The following is a 12,500-nucleotide window of genomic DNA, read 5'->3' as shown; positions in this document are numbered from 1 at the left end:
GCTGGATTAACCATATTCATTTCTAATTTTTTAAGTGATCTTTATTTTGATGAACTGATTTGAACCCAAGATCGATCTTTTAGTCGGTTTTGTTTTCAGAAACAAAACTTCACCAAACATCATTTGTAGCTTCTGCCATCTAATAATCGCAGTAGGTTTTGTGCTTTGCTACTTCTGAAATGTAACAAAGTCTCAGTTTTTATATTATGTCCATTTTATCACTAAATCCATTCACTATGCTGTTTTGTGGCTGACAGAAGCTGTAGTGAAGCGATCATCTCTTCCTCTTTACTACTAGTTACAGCAGCAAATAAACGTCAATAAAACTAATTGTGAACAGTATGTCAGGAAAGATGCGCTCCTGTGTGATGGCAACTGCTCTCGTCACAGGCTTGTTCTAAGCGCATGTGAGGGCAGATGAGCGGAGAAACTCTCACAGGGGCTTTCTGTGTAATCGCTGCGGTGGAGCACAACGAGATAAGATTGCACTGGAGAACAAGAGAGAGGCTTGTTTGAGTGCAGGAAGATGAAACATGCTGTTATACGAGACGTGACAACAACAAACATCTCAAACTCTTCCACAGTCTTTATTGGATTAAAGCAGACCGTTTCATTGCATCAGTATCTATACAGTTACTGCCTTTAAATAAAGCACCATGCAGCATAACATCAGTGTTTCCCTGTCCGTCCTTGATATAAACACCGGCTCTACTCTCCAGCACAACGGTGACCCACAAAACACAACAGGAAGTTGACTGTTAGGTTTTACTGTATTTTGCAGGTTTTTTTCTTGATTTTATGGGGAAATACCAGCAGATGTGGTTGCCAGTAATCTAGTGTTTTTTTTTTTTATTTACGGTGTATTTCTGTTAAAATTGCGTTTGTGTATTTTTTCCCATCTCACACATTTAACCCCTTTAATCCCACAGCAAAATCCTCGGTTTTAAAGCACACTTATATGCCCACACTGCAGAGTGTTGAAGTAACACTGAAGTTAATGAGAGAATGAAGTGACTAATTCAATGAGGATTGAGCTTCAAGTAGAATCACCGAAGGAAAGAGAAACTAAACTTACAGCCAAAGCCAAAGATGAAATCAACTGAAATAAAGCACATTAAATCTCTCAAGATCTCAGCAGAGAGTGATTAAATAACTCCACAAACAGCATCACCAGCTTCTTATTACTAATCCCTGACCTCATTTCTGTCATGTGTGTCCAAAAGCTCCTTTAGGTGTTGTGCTTTCATTGGAAGTCACCATATTGGCGATCAGTGGTTGCTTTAGTCAGGCTCTTGAACCTTGACTTTTTAAAGTTAGTTTTTATTTGGTTGCTTTAACTGTGTTTAAGTACAGTTTTTAAAGCAAGAAAAGCCTAAATAATCTATGATCAGATGACACTGATGTTTGTGATGTCAAAACCATCGTGATCTAGTCTAGTTCACTGATCTCACCCAGTATTTAATCTGTTATTAAACGTGTGATGTTAATACACCCATTGCACTGCTGATGCTACAGCTATCAAATGCTGTGAAACGGTTCGAAGCACAATATGCACATAAATGTATTGAGCTACGGCAGATCTTACACACATACACACATCAACAATCAGCGTATGAATCTCAAAACTGGTGACAATCAAAAATGATAAAAATAAATGTATAACAAATAATAAAATCGGTTTAACTCTGAACATCACAAAACAGTCTACTGAAGTCACAACCAAAACAACACCAAAATAAAAGCAAATAAAGAAAATAGTAAGAACTTTCAGCTGCATAATTTATTCATGCTGCAAGGCATGCTGGGAGTTTTGTACTGGCACCCAGCATGCTTTGCGGCATGAATTGTTTTTTATTATTAATAGTCACCATTGTTGAGGTTCATGTGCTGATTCTAGATGTCTGTGTGTCTAAATGGTGCTGTAGCTAAAGGCCTTGTGCTTAAAATATTCTTAAATTCCTTCATAATAGTTTGTCAATTTATCTTGAGTAATATTACTACCATAAATAATACGAAATTAATTACAAATCACCCATACAGCTGTTCATCAGTGTCTGAATTCACTCATATGTTCTCAATCACTCTGTCTAGTGGACTATATAGTGAACTAATATAGGGAGTAGGGTATGGTTTCAGACGCAGTCTATGAGAGTCCACTCGGAGGCTATCTCAAAAATAAAGGTTAGATCTATTACAGTTATTCACCGTATAGAGTAAGGAAACATTTAACAGGTTTTTACTGTGGCATTTTTACAGTCTTTTACCGTTAAAATCACGATAATGTTTTAGTGTTGCTATGACATCTACATTTTAGATGCCAGAGAAATGTCTCAATACCACTCCAGAATACTAGAGTCGGACAATATTTGTCTGAGATGCAACTATTAGAGAATCTGGAATCTGAGGGAGCAAAAAAATCTAAATATTGAGAAAATCTCCTTTAAAGTTGTTCAAATGAAGTTCTTAGCAATGCATATTACTAATCAAAAATGAAGTTTTGATATATTTACGGTAGGAAATGTACTAAATATCTTCATGGAACATGATCTTAATATTCTAATGATTTTTGTCATAAAAGAGAAATGTATAATTTTGATCCATACAATGTATTGTTGGCTATTGCTACAGATATACCTGTGTTACTGATGACTGCTTTTGTGCTGCAGGGACACATATTAGTAAAAAAAAAAACAAAGTCCTTGAAATTATTGAAAATAATTAAATTGTCAGTAATAAAAAGCAAAGGACAAATAGAATAAAAAGATACAAATGAAACAAACTGTGCTTTAAGTTATTTTTTTTAGTCTAAAGTATTAATTTATCAGTCTTTTATAGAAGTAATCTAATGTAAAATAAAACGGCAAAGTCTTCACTGTAAGAATTAAACTTTCTTTGTTTCTTATTAAAGCTACAAACGTTCTTCAGTGTGAGAGCAGTGTGTGATTTCTCTGTCTTTTGTTTGATTAATATTAAGCACACAGTCAGGGCAGGAGTATAGCCGCTGTCTTTAAGAGCCGCACTGATCCAATTTACTGTTACACTCGTATTTTCATTCTCAACTCTGTTCATTTATTACATAACCTTCACCCTCTCTGCTCCTGCAAACCTCCATCAGAACTGACGAAACCATCACGACTTTCATAAAACAGCTCAAAAAAACACCTTTTCCACCCCACAACCCTAAACCAGTGCACTGGCTAAACTAAACTAAACACACACTGCACTTCTCTTCTGCTAGGTTTTTTTCTTCTAATCTCTAAACGTGGCAGTGAATACTGTGTGATTGTAAATCACCTTGGATAAAAGAATCTGCTAAATTGCAAATGTTGTTTTTTATTATTTGCATTGTATTTTTCATCAGTGAAATGTAGTGAGTGGCGTGCTGGTCATAGCTGTTATTATTGTGCCGCAGGAGCCTGCGCCCATGACTGAAGACCTGCTGGAGGAGCAGTCCGAGGTTCTGGCCAAACTGGGCACGTCAGCGGAAGGAGCGCATCTCCGTGCCCGCATGCAGAGCGCCTGCCTGCTCTCAGACATGGAGTCCTTTAAGGTGAGCTGTTTGCTTGGCAGTCAGAGGTCTATGATAACACTGCATGCTGGAGTGAGAAGTGAGCATCTCCACATGCACAGCAGACGATCACATCTCCTTTGATCACCCGTAATTCACTGTGTGTCCAGCTGATGTCCATCATTCTGACCGCTGTCAGCTGGAGGAACATCATCTCACACGAAGGCCTGAAATCACTGGTGTGGGTAAACAGTGAAGTACTAGTAAAGACCAGCAGCTGAGTGTTCTTCACTGCTGTTGATGATGCAGATATTATTGTGTTTCTGGACAGATGATTTGGCTTCATAAAAGCCTTCAGTTCTGCTGTACTTATGTGAAGAATGTGATAAGAGGAGAGGAAGTCAGTGCTTTTCTCTGTATTATTCCCGTCTCTGTGTCAGATTAAAGCGGTGCGAGCGGCTCGTTTGGGCCGAATGCACAGGTTTCTATGGAAGCCTGTTTCCGCCACTGAATAAAAATTAAAAAAGGGATTTGCAACTTTTTATCTCACTGTTTTGACCCTTTTCCCAGAGTTATGTGATATAAACTTGCAATTGTAAGAAAATATAAGTCATCTTTTTTCCTCAGAATTGGACTTCATAACTTGCAAGTGTTAGTTTATATCTCACAGTTCTGAGAAAAGAAGTCAGAAGCGCGAGATAAATACTCAGAGAAAGATTGGAAGAAAGTCAGAAATGGGATCCGAGTTGCAAAAATAAATTCATAATTGCAAGATTTTGCAAGAAAATATAAGGTATTTTTCTCCTCGGAATTGGACTTTATATCTCTTTAAATCTCGTGTTTGTATCTCACAATTCTGAAAAAATTCAGAGTAAACTCGCAATTGCAAGAAAAAATAATTGCATGAAAAAGTCATTGTGTTTGTCACGCAGTTCTGAGAAAAAAAGTCAGTATTGAGAGATGGACTTTTTTTTTTTTTTCGTGGCAGAAACGGCCTTCCATAGATTCACATGCCAGTGCAGAAAGAGGAAGCAGGCAGATTATATAGCTGCCAGACAATAGCTCCTCCTGCTCCTGTCTTCAACTCACTGAATCTTTTATAGGCTTCACCTTTTAAAAGCGCCGCTTGGCAGAAGCCAAAGGGAGAAGCATCATTCATTTTCATAAGCACCTTATTTTCCATCCCTCTCTGTGGGATAACGGTGAATTATCCTTCAGTGTAATGCCGTGGTCAAACCCCAGAGATTAAGGAAGGAGGGGTTTGTGTGGGAATGGAGCGTTCTGTAAGCACAGCGAGCACAGCCTCGTTTCCCACTCCTCCTCATGCGCCGTGAAGCCAGAATGCTCGTTTCTGAACACCGGGGGGCGAGACCGATGTGGAAAGGTGACATTTTGTGCCTATTTTGCCCCGCTATAGCTTGTTCAACTGCCCTACAAAATGCTCTAATTTCCACACCAGCTCGTCTTATTGCAGCGATGGACCGCTGTGAGCGCAGCCGCCGCAGTAAATGGCCTCTTTAGCTGTAGACGGCCTCTAAATTTAGCAGCAGCGCTGCCTGTAATTGTGCTTAGCCAAGCATCATTTGGCATTTTGGCTTTAATTACCATCTCCCTCCGGGTGGAGAGCAGAGCGAGCCCGATATGATGAATGGGGTGCTGGAGGACGGGCCGTCAGACATCTGCTGCAGCGCTAGAGACGATCAGATCAACCTGAGCTCAGTGACTCCTCACACACTACAGCTTCAGCCTGGATTCAGCCCGACCGCTTTCACAGGATTCAGGAAGCTGTTGCTAAGGTGTTATGGGTGGTTGCTATGGTATTTCTTTAAGAATTATGTCTGATGTGAGGAATCGTGGGTTGTGCTGCTGTCAGTGTTGTTGTGGATTGGCAGGTTTTTGGAAGCAGCACACAGTGGAGATCTGACATGGAGTGTGTTTGTGTGTGTGCCTCACTAAACTCTCATCATTATACCCGCTTGGTGTGCCTCTCAGTAATTATGGAGTATGAAAGAGCTCAGGACTTCAGCGACCGATGGATGGGTCATCCTGAGAAAGTCTAAGTCTGTAGCTCATTTACAAAAGAAGTGTGTGATAAATTTCTTCCGTCTTATCTCACTGATGCTTGAGTCACACACCAATAAATACACAACCGCATCAATAAATACACACACTAATACAACACACACACCGATAGATACACAATCACACCAATGAATACACCACTGATACGCTTTATACACAGCATTCCTGCTCACCTGGAGGCCATTATATATGAGTTGAGTGTGTGTGTGTGTGTTTGAGTGAGTGTGTGTGTGCGTGCGCATGAGTTTGTGTGCACGAGTGAGTGGGTGTGTGTGCATGTTTTGTTAGTCATGGGTCAGATGATACAAAACATAGTGATGGTGCTAAAAACAGGCTTAATTTTCTTTAAATGAGTTTCTTTAATTTAGTTTTAACAAACATTCCTTGTGTTCATGTATGACATTAAACTCTGTGCGTGTGTGTGTGTGTGTGTGCGTGTGCGTGTGTGTGTCCACAGGCAGCGAATCCCGGCTGTTGTCTGGAGGATTTCGTGCGCTGGTATTCTCCGAGAGATTACGTGGAGGAGGTGGTGGTGGATGAAGCGGGACAGACTGTTATACAGGGCGCCCTGAGCGTCCGCATGAAGATCCCGGGGAACATGTGGGTGGAGGCCTGGGAGACGGCCAAAGCCACTCCGGCCCGCCGACAGAAGAGGCTGTTTGACGACACCAAAGAGGCTGAGAAGGTCAGAACCCTGAGAGTGGACATGTTAATTTCAAGCCACACAAACATGATCATTCTGTCTTTATCTGCTCACACTCGCGCGCTACCAAACACACGCCTCCCATGATTCCCTCAGAGCAGCCAATCAGAGCGCAGGCCTGCTGGAAGTGGGTCAGAAAGCAAGTGGCAGGTTGAGTTCAGTAAGCGCTGGCGTCCGTGAAGGTCGCGTCTCTTTCTGTCCTTCAGCCGTCTGTCGCGTCCTCGTGGGGAAGCTGCAGGATTTGCTCTGCTGTGTTTTGCTCCAGTAACGTGTCCTAAGTGACAGTCGTGCACGTGTCCTTCCCAAACCTTCCTGCATCTGTGATGCTCAACCGAAAATTACACCTACTAATACAGTTGTGGTCAGAATTATTGAAACCCTTGGTAAATATGATCAAAGAAGACTGTGAAAATTAACCTGCTTTGTTAATCCTTTTGATCTTTTATTTAAAAAATTCACAAAAAGCTAACCTTTCATTGGAAAATAAGAATTTAAAATGGGGGGAAATATCATTATGAAATAAATGTTTTTCTCTGATACACATTGGTCACAATTAACGACACCTTTTTATTCAATACTTTTTGAAACCTCCATTTGTCAGTTTAACAGCTCTAAATCTTCTCCTATAATGCCTGATGAGGTTAGAGAACACCTGACAAGAGATCAGAGACCATTCCTTCATCCAGAATCACTCCAGATCATTAGATTCACAGCTCCATGACGGTGCTTCTTCTCTTCAGTTCACCTCACTCATCTTCTACAGAGTTCAGGTCAGAGGACTGGAATAGCCAGCAGAAGCTTGGTTTTGTGCTCAGTGACCCATTTTTGTGTTGTTTTTGAGGTTTGTGTTTGGATTATTGTACGGTTGGAAGATCCAAACATGGCCCATTATAAGATTTCTAATAGAATCAGTCACTTATTGATTTTTTATCTGTTGGTATTTGATAGAATCCATGATGCCATGTGTCTGAACAAGATGTCCAGGACCTCCAGCAGAAATATAGGCCCACAACATCACAAATACAGCAGTATATTTCATTGTACACATGGGGTACTTTTTATCCCTGTGTTCACCAAACCCATCTTGAGTGTTTGCTGCTAAAAAGCTCATTTTGTAGTTTCATCTGACCATAGAAGCCAGTCCCATTTGAAGTGCCAGTCCTGTCTGATAACTGAATATGCTGGAGATTGTTTTTGGATGAGCTAGGAGAATTTTTCTTGAAATCCTCCCAAACAACATGTGGTGATGTAGGGGCTGTTTGACAATTTTTTTTTAAGGTTTTCTGATCAAGAGACTCAACTATTTTCTGCAATTCTCCAGCTGTGATCCTTGAAGAGTCTTTAGCCACTCAAACGCTCCTTCTCGCCGTGTATTAGGACGATATAGACACACATCCTCTTCCAGGCAGTTTCATTACATTTTCTGTTGATTGGAAATTCTTAATTATTGCCCTGATGGTGGAAATGGGGATTTTCACTGCTCTAGCTCTTTTCTTAAAGCCACTTCACTAATTTGTGAAGCTCAATTATCTTTTGCTGCACATCAGAAATATATTCTTTGTTTTTTCTCATTGTGATGGATGATTAAGGGAATTTGGGCTTTGTTTTCCCTCCTATTTATATTTCTGTGAAACAGGAAGCCATGGTTGGATAATTTCATGTTCATAATCACCCTAGAGTGCTCAAAATTTGGAATATGAATGGGAATGTACTTCAGAGATATTTTACTCTTAAGAATTTCTAGGGGTGCAATAATTGTGTCCAACGTGTGTTTGAGAAAAACATTTATTTCATAATGATATTTCCCCCCATTTTAAATTCTTATTATCCAATGAAAGGTTAGCTTTTTGTGAATTTTTTAAATGAAAGATCAAAAGGATTAACAAAGCAGGTTAATTTTCACAGCCTTCTTTGATCATATTTACCAAGGGTTTCAATAATTCTGACCACAACTGTAAATTAATAATTACATCACTTAAAATTAACTTACAGTTAGAAAGGTTGTATTCAAATAATGCTTAAAATTAATTAAAATACTTTAAATTACATTTTAAAATTTAGAAATGTTCAAATCATTTAAAAAATAGTGCTTAGTTACATTTAAAGTCAGAAACATTGATTAAATAGTTTAACAATTAAAATGCTTAAAACAAAAATATTATATTTAAATCATTTAAATAATTTAACAAATAAAATGCCTCAAATTGAACTAAAACTGAAATCAGAAGTGTTACGGTAAAATTATTTAAATGGTCAATATGAAAAAATAATTGCAACCTTTAACGTGCATAATATTTTGCATCATATCTTTTATATATATTTGTCTTTCATCAGAGATATTTACCTATAATTCATTTCAGCAGAGTTGAGTGAGCAGAGAGTTTTGAAAGGCATCTGCAGAAACAAAATCAGGAATATTTTAAGAGAACAGCTCGTTACTTTCCTTGTCAAAAAATCTAGAATCAACCAATCATGTGACCCTGGGGTCAAGATCTTCAGACCAATCAGAAAACACAAGAGTGCGTGTGTGTGTGTGTGTGTGTGTGTGTGTGTGTGTGCGAGCGAGCGTGTGTGTATCTCTGTGTGTGTGTGTGCGCGTGTGTGCGTGTGTGTGTGTGTGTGTGAGACACGAGTGTGTGTTAGCTTTATTTTCCACACATTGACAAAACATTTTAGGGACATTTGTGAACATAATCGACTGTAAATGTAAACTCTCCAGTTTGTGGTGTGTGTTAGGGTAAGGGTTATTTAAGTGAGATGATGATGTTTGGTGTGTGTGTGTGTGTGCAGGTGCTGCATTACCTGTCGCAGCAGAAACCGTCGGATCTGACGCGGCACCTGATGCCCTGCGTGCTGCACGCCGCTCTGCTCAAGATCAAGGAGGAAGGTCAGTGCGAGTCCCTAAACTGTAAATACAGTGTGTATGATGTCTGTAAACGTGATCTCTCCTGCAGAGACGGCTGAAGACATCGCGTCGGTGCGTAAAGCTCTGCAGCAGGTCACCGCTCACGCCAGCAAACTGCTGCGGCACCCCATCCCCGACTTCAAGAAGCTGGAGGTGAGAGTCACGATAAACTGAGCATCTCCATTCTGAACTAAACTAAATGATGTGAGACAAAATATTAGGCCTAATTGCTGCAGACTGTTTAAAAATGTTTCATTAATTTGAATGAATTATTAAACATTTTAGTATATAATATACAGTGCTCCAGACTGCCACCAAATGGTCACATTTTGCGACCGTTTTTTCTGCCGGTGGGACTAATTTTTGTGAGCGGTTGCACTGGCACGACCACCGCGTTACCAACTCATAAGCGCTGCCTTTTCTGTTGCATATGAGAAACAGCAAACAAAACACAAGCGTAGCGAAACCGCTCTAGTCTTTGGGCTGCGCAGCGCGGACCGTTTATCAGCTCGACCAATAATTGAGCGCAGCACCGGTCCGAGCAGTGGCATACAGCCCCCCCACCCCCCCAAAATGAAATAAGCTCCAACTCGGTTAACTTGTTGATTTTTCTGACTTAACGTTATATGACTATTCACAAGCTGTTTTAATTACGGTAGAAATGCTTGGAAATAATATTTAACGCACGCAAGCCGCCCAATAATCGCAATAAGCTTTGTGCTTTTTTTATTGTTGCACAAAGTCTCATCCTTCTGTAAACTTTTAGATCAGATACAAACAAATGTTTTGTGCTCTTTTATTTATAGTGAGGTAACTACATTCGCCTCAGTTCAAGCGGCATGTGAATATTTGCAGCATGAAATAAACTTGAATAAATATTTGAATGCATATTGAAAAAAAAATCTGAACAATTTAATACAAACGAATGTCTCATGAAATCGATCAGAGTTTCAAAAACATCTATAAGCCTACGTTTTATTGCTGTTTTTCATGTTACGAATGACGGTTAGATGCCACAGACTTTGTTTTTGAGTGTATATTTCGCATTAACTTCACGCAATATAACATGATTTTATTATCGTAATTTTGACTTTACTCTTAAAATACTATCAAGTTAGTCTTTAGTTAAGTTTCAGCGTGACAGTAAAATGCTGCTGTTGGGTATTTGTACTGCATGCAAACACAATCTTGGCACAGCGGCCCAAAAAACTAAATAAATAAATAAACTAGTATGAAGTTGACGATCCTATTCTATAAATATATTTATCGTGTCAGTGAGGCAAGTACTTGCTGAGTTTCGTGAAGTGTTCCTGCTCAAGATCAAGACACCCTGTTTGTTTTCTTTATTTTACAAAAGCAAAACCTTGTTGATATTGTGAGTGCACTCAGCTTCGATTGATGTATACTCTTATGAGGAAAAATTACGGCGTATTTTAATTTTCCACTCTTAAGAAAAGCTAGGGCCTCCATGTCCTTTATCACAAACGATTGGATATTTATGACACATTTATCTTACATTTTTTAATTTATATTGTGAAATGCATGTTTTTTTTCTCAAACAGTGTTTATTTGAGAAGGCTAAACTGATCAAATGTGCTCAACTCACTGTTTGGCGCTGGCCGCTTGGTATTTAAAAAAAAATTAAAACCTAAATTAAAACTTGAATTTAACAAACACAATGTTCCAATCATGTTTCTAAATTAACTTAATAAAGAAACGAAACTAAATATAACCTTTGCCATTAAAAACCAAACCGGAACTTATTTTAATGGCCTCAACAGCAGCTGTGTGAAGGAGAAGAGCGAGAGAAAGACACGGGCTCAGGTCGGACTCGGCCATTCTGATGAGCTGTTGGATAAGGGCCGGCCCGAGCAGGGCTCTATATTTGTTCCCTTGTTTCGGTTAAGTTCCCCATCGGCTCGGCGGGCCCCATATGCAGACGAGATCCAGTGAGTAGTATCAGACAGGTCAGACAGCGCTGATGTAGTAATGATAACTATAACCATGGTGTTGTGGCAGAAAGAGTCGGATGATGTTACATTATTCATTCCAGGGTTTGTACAACCTTTTGAGAGAAATTCAAGCACTTTTCAATGACTTAAGTATTTCACACAACTGTTTCCAGCATTTAAAGGGATGACCAGAATATGCTTTGTTTGTTTACCACAAACACTTATTTAAAACAAAATAAAAAATACATCAAATTACCACTATAACCAGTAGATGGCAGCAGAGGAGCACTTGCTGACTTCATTTTCAATTGTTTTTGCTTTATATTTTGATGTTACAAAATAACTATTTTAAAATATCAAATCAAATTTTGTCAGTTTTGCACTTTTCATGTGTATGAAGTAAGAAAAGTCACAAAGTGCCTTGAAAAGGGTGGAGAGTGCTCTTTTATAATCACTGAAGTTATCGGTCAGTTCAGTATAATACTATAAAAAGAGTAATGGTACATTTAATGAGAACAAAGTATAATTTGTTTCTTATAAAAATGAGATTTTGCCCGTTACTGTTGTTAATAAAAGTAAATGTTGTATGCTTCCCAACCCCAGCTCAGTGCTTTAGTCAAACCTGCATTACCAAGAAAAGACATGTAATACTATTAGTAACTGCACTTGTTAATGCAAAACAATATTTATTATGATTAAATAATTTGTTTTTTAATACACCCCCGCACTACCAAACCTTCTTTTAGCGCCACCATCTGTAGAGCTTAGTGTTGCTAGTGCCACGGTCTCAACGCCCTCATATAGGGATTTAAAATACAATATATTTAATGCACCAATGTTTTATATTAAAATGATGAAAATGTGGTTTGAATGAATGATTCAATGACTCACTCATACTTCACTTGTTTCATTACAGGATAAATCAGTGTTTTGAACAAATCTCTTGAATGATTCAATGACAAACACTTTCTTTAACAGTCCCCTGTCGCCAGCTAGTGATGAAACGATGTAGTCGACGCGTTATTTGACGCGCCGGTTACTTAATGTGATTTGCTCTATTTTGATTGCTACCATAGACATCACATCAGTGTTTATATCTGAGCTATAAACTTACATCCCAGTATAATATGAATGACAGAAATAATACTGTGTAGTTGTTTGTGAAGCTGTTTCTTATCTACACATGCTAACTGTGTGTGTGTGTGTGTGTGTGTGTGTGTTTCAGGACGTCATCGCTCAGATGACCGCAGTGGAGGCCGTCATCGCTTGCGCCCGGTCACTCAAGGCTAAGTTTGGCATCGGTGGAGGAGAGCGAGAGAACGACGCAGACGAGCTGGAGAGGTGAAGCTT

At 39.1% G+C, this 12,500-nt stretch overlaps 1 protein-coding gene across 2 annotated transcripts in view; it reads left to right on the top strand.

Annotated features, from left to right (window-relative positions):
* The window catches only part of LOC306876385 (rab3 GTPase-activating protein catalytic subunit), a 49,105-nt gene that overhangs the window by 27,557 nt on the left and 9,048 nt on the right, over positions 1-12,500 (top strand). For both annotated transcript variants that reach the window (XM_079427498.1, XM_079427499.1), the window contains exons 18-22: positions 3,413-3,550; positions 6,048-6,275; positions 9,084-9,180; positions 9,248-9,351; positions 12,376-12,491. In XM_079427498.1, the coding sequence (XP_079283624.1) occupies positions 3,413-3,550; positions 6,048-6,275; positions 9,084-9,180; positions 9,248-9,351; positions 12,376-12,491 (683 nt within the window). The remainder of the gene's footprint in view (positions 1-3,412; positions 3,551-6,047; positions 6,276-9,083; positions 9,181-9,247; positions 9,352-12,375; positions 12,492-12,500) is intronic.

Source organism: Barbus barbus (genome assembly GCF_936440315.1).
Source record: "Barbus barbus genome assembly, chromosome: 10".
NCBI classification, from domain to species: domain Eukaryota; kingdom Metazoa; phylum Chordata; class Actinopteri; order Cypriniformes; family Cyprinidae; genus Barbus; species Barbus barbus.
Note: the sequence above shows the minus strand (reverse complement) of the source record. Positions and strands in the feature narration are given on the sequence as shown.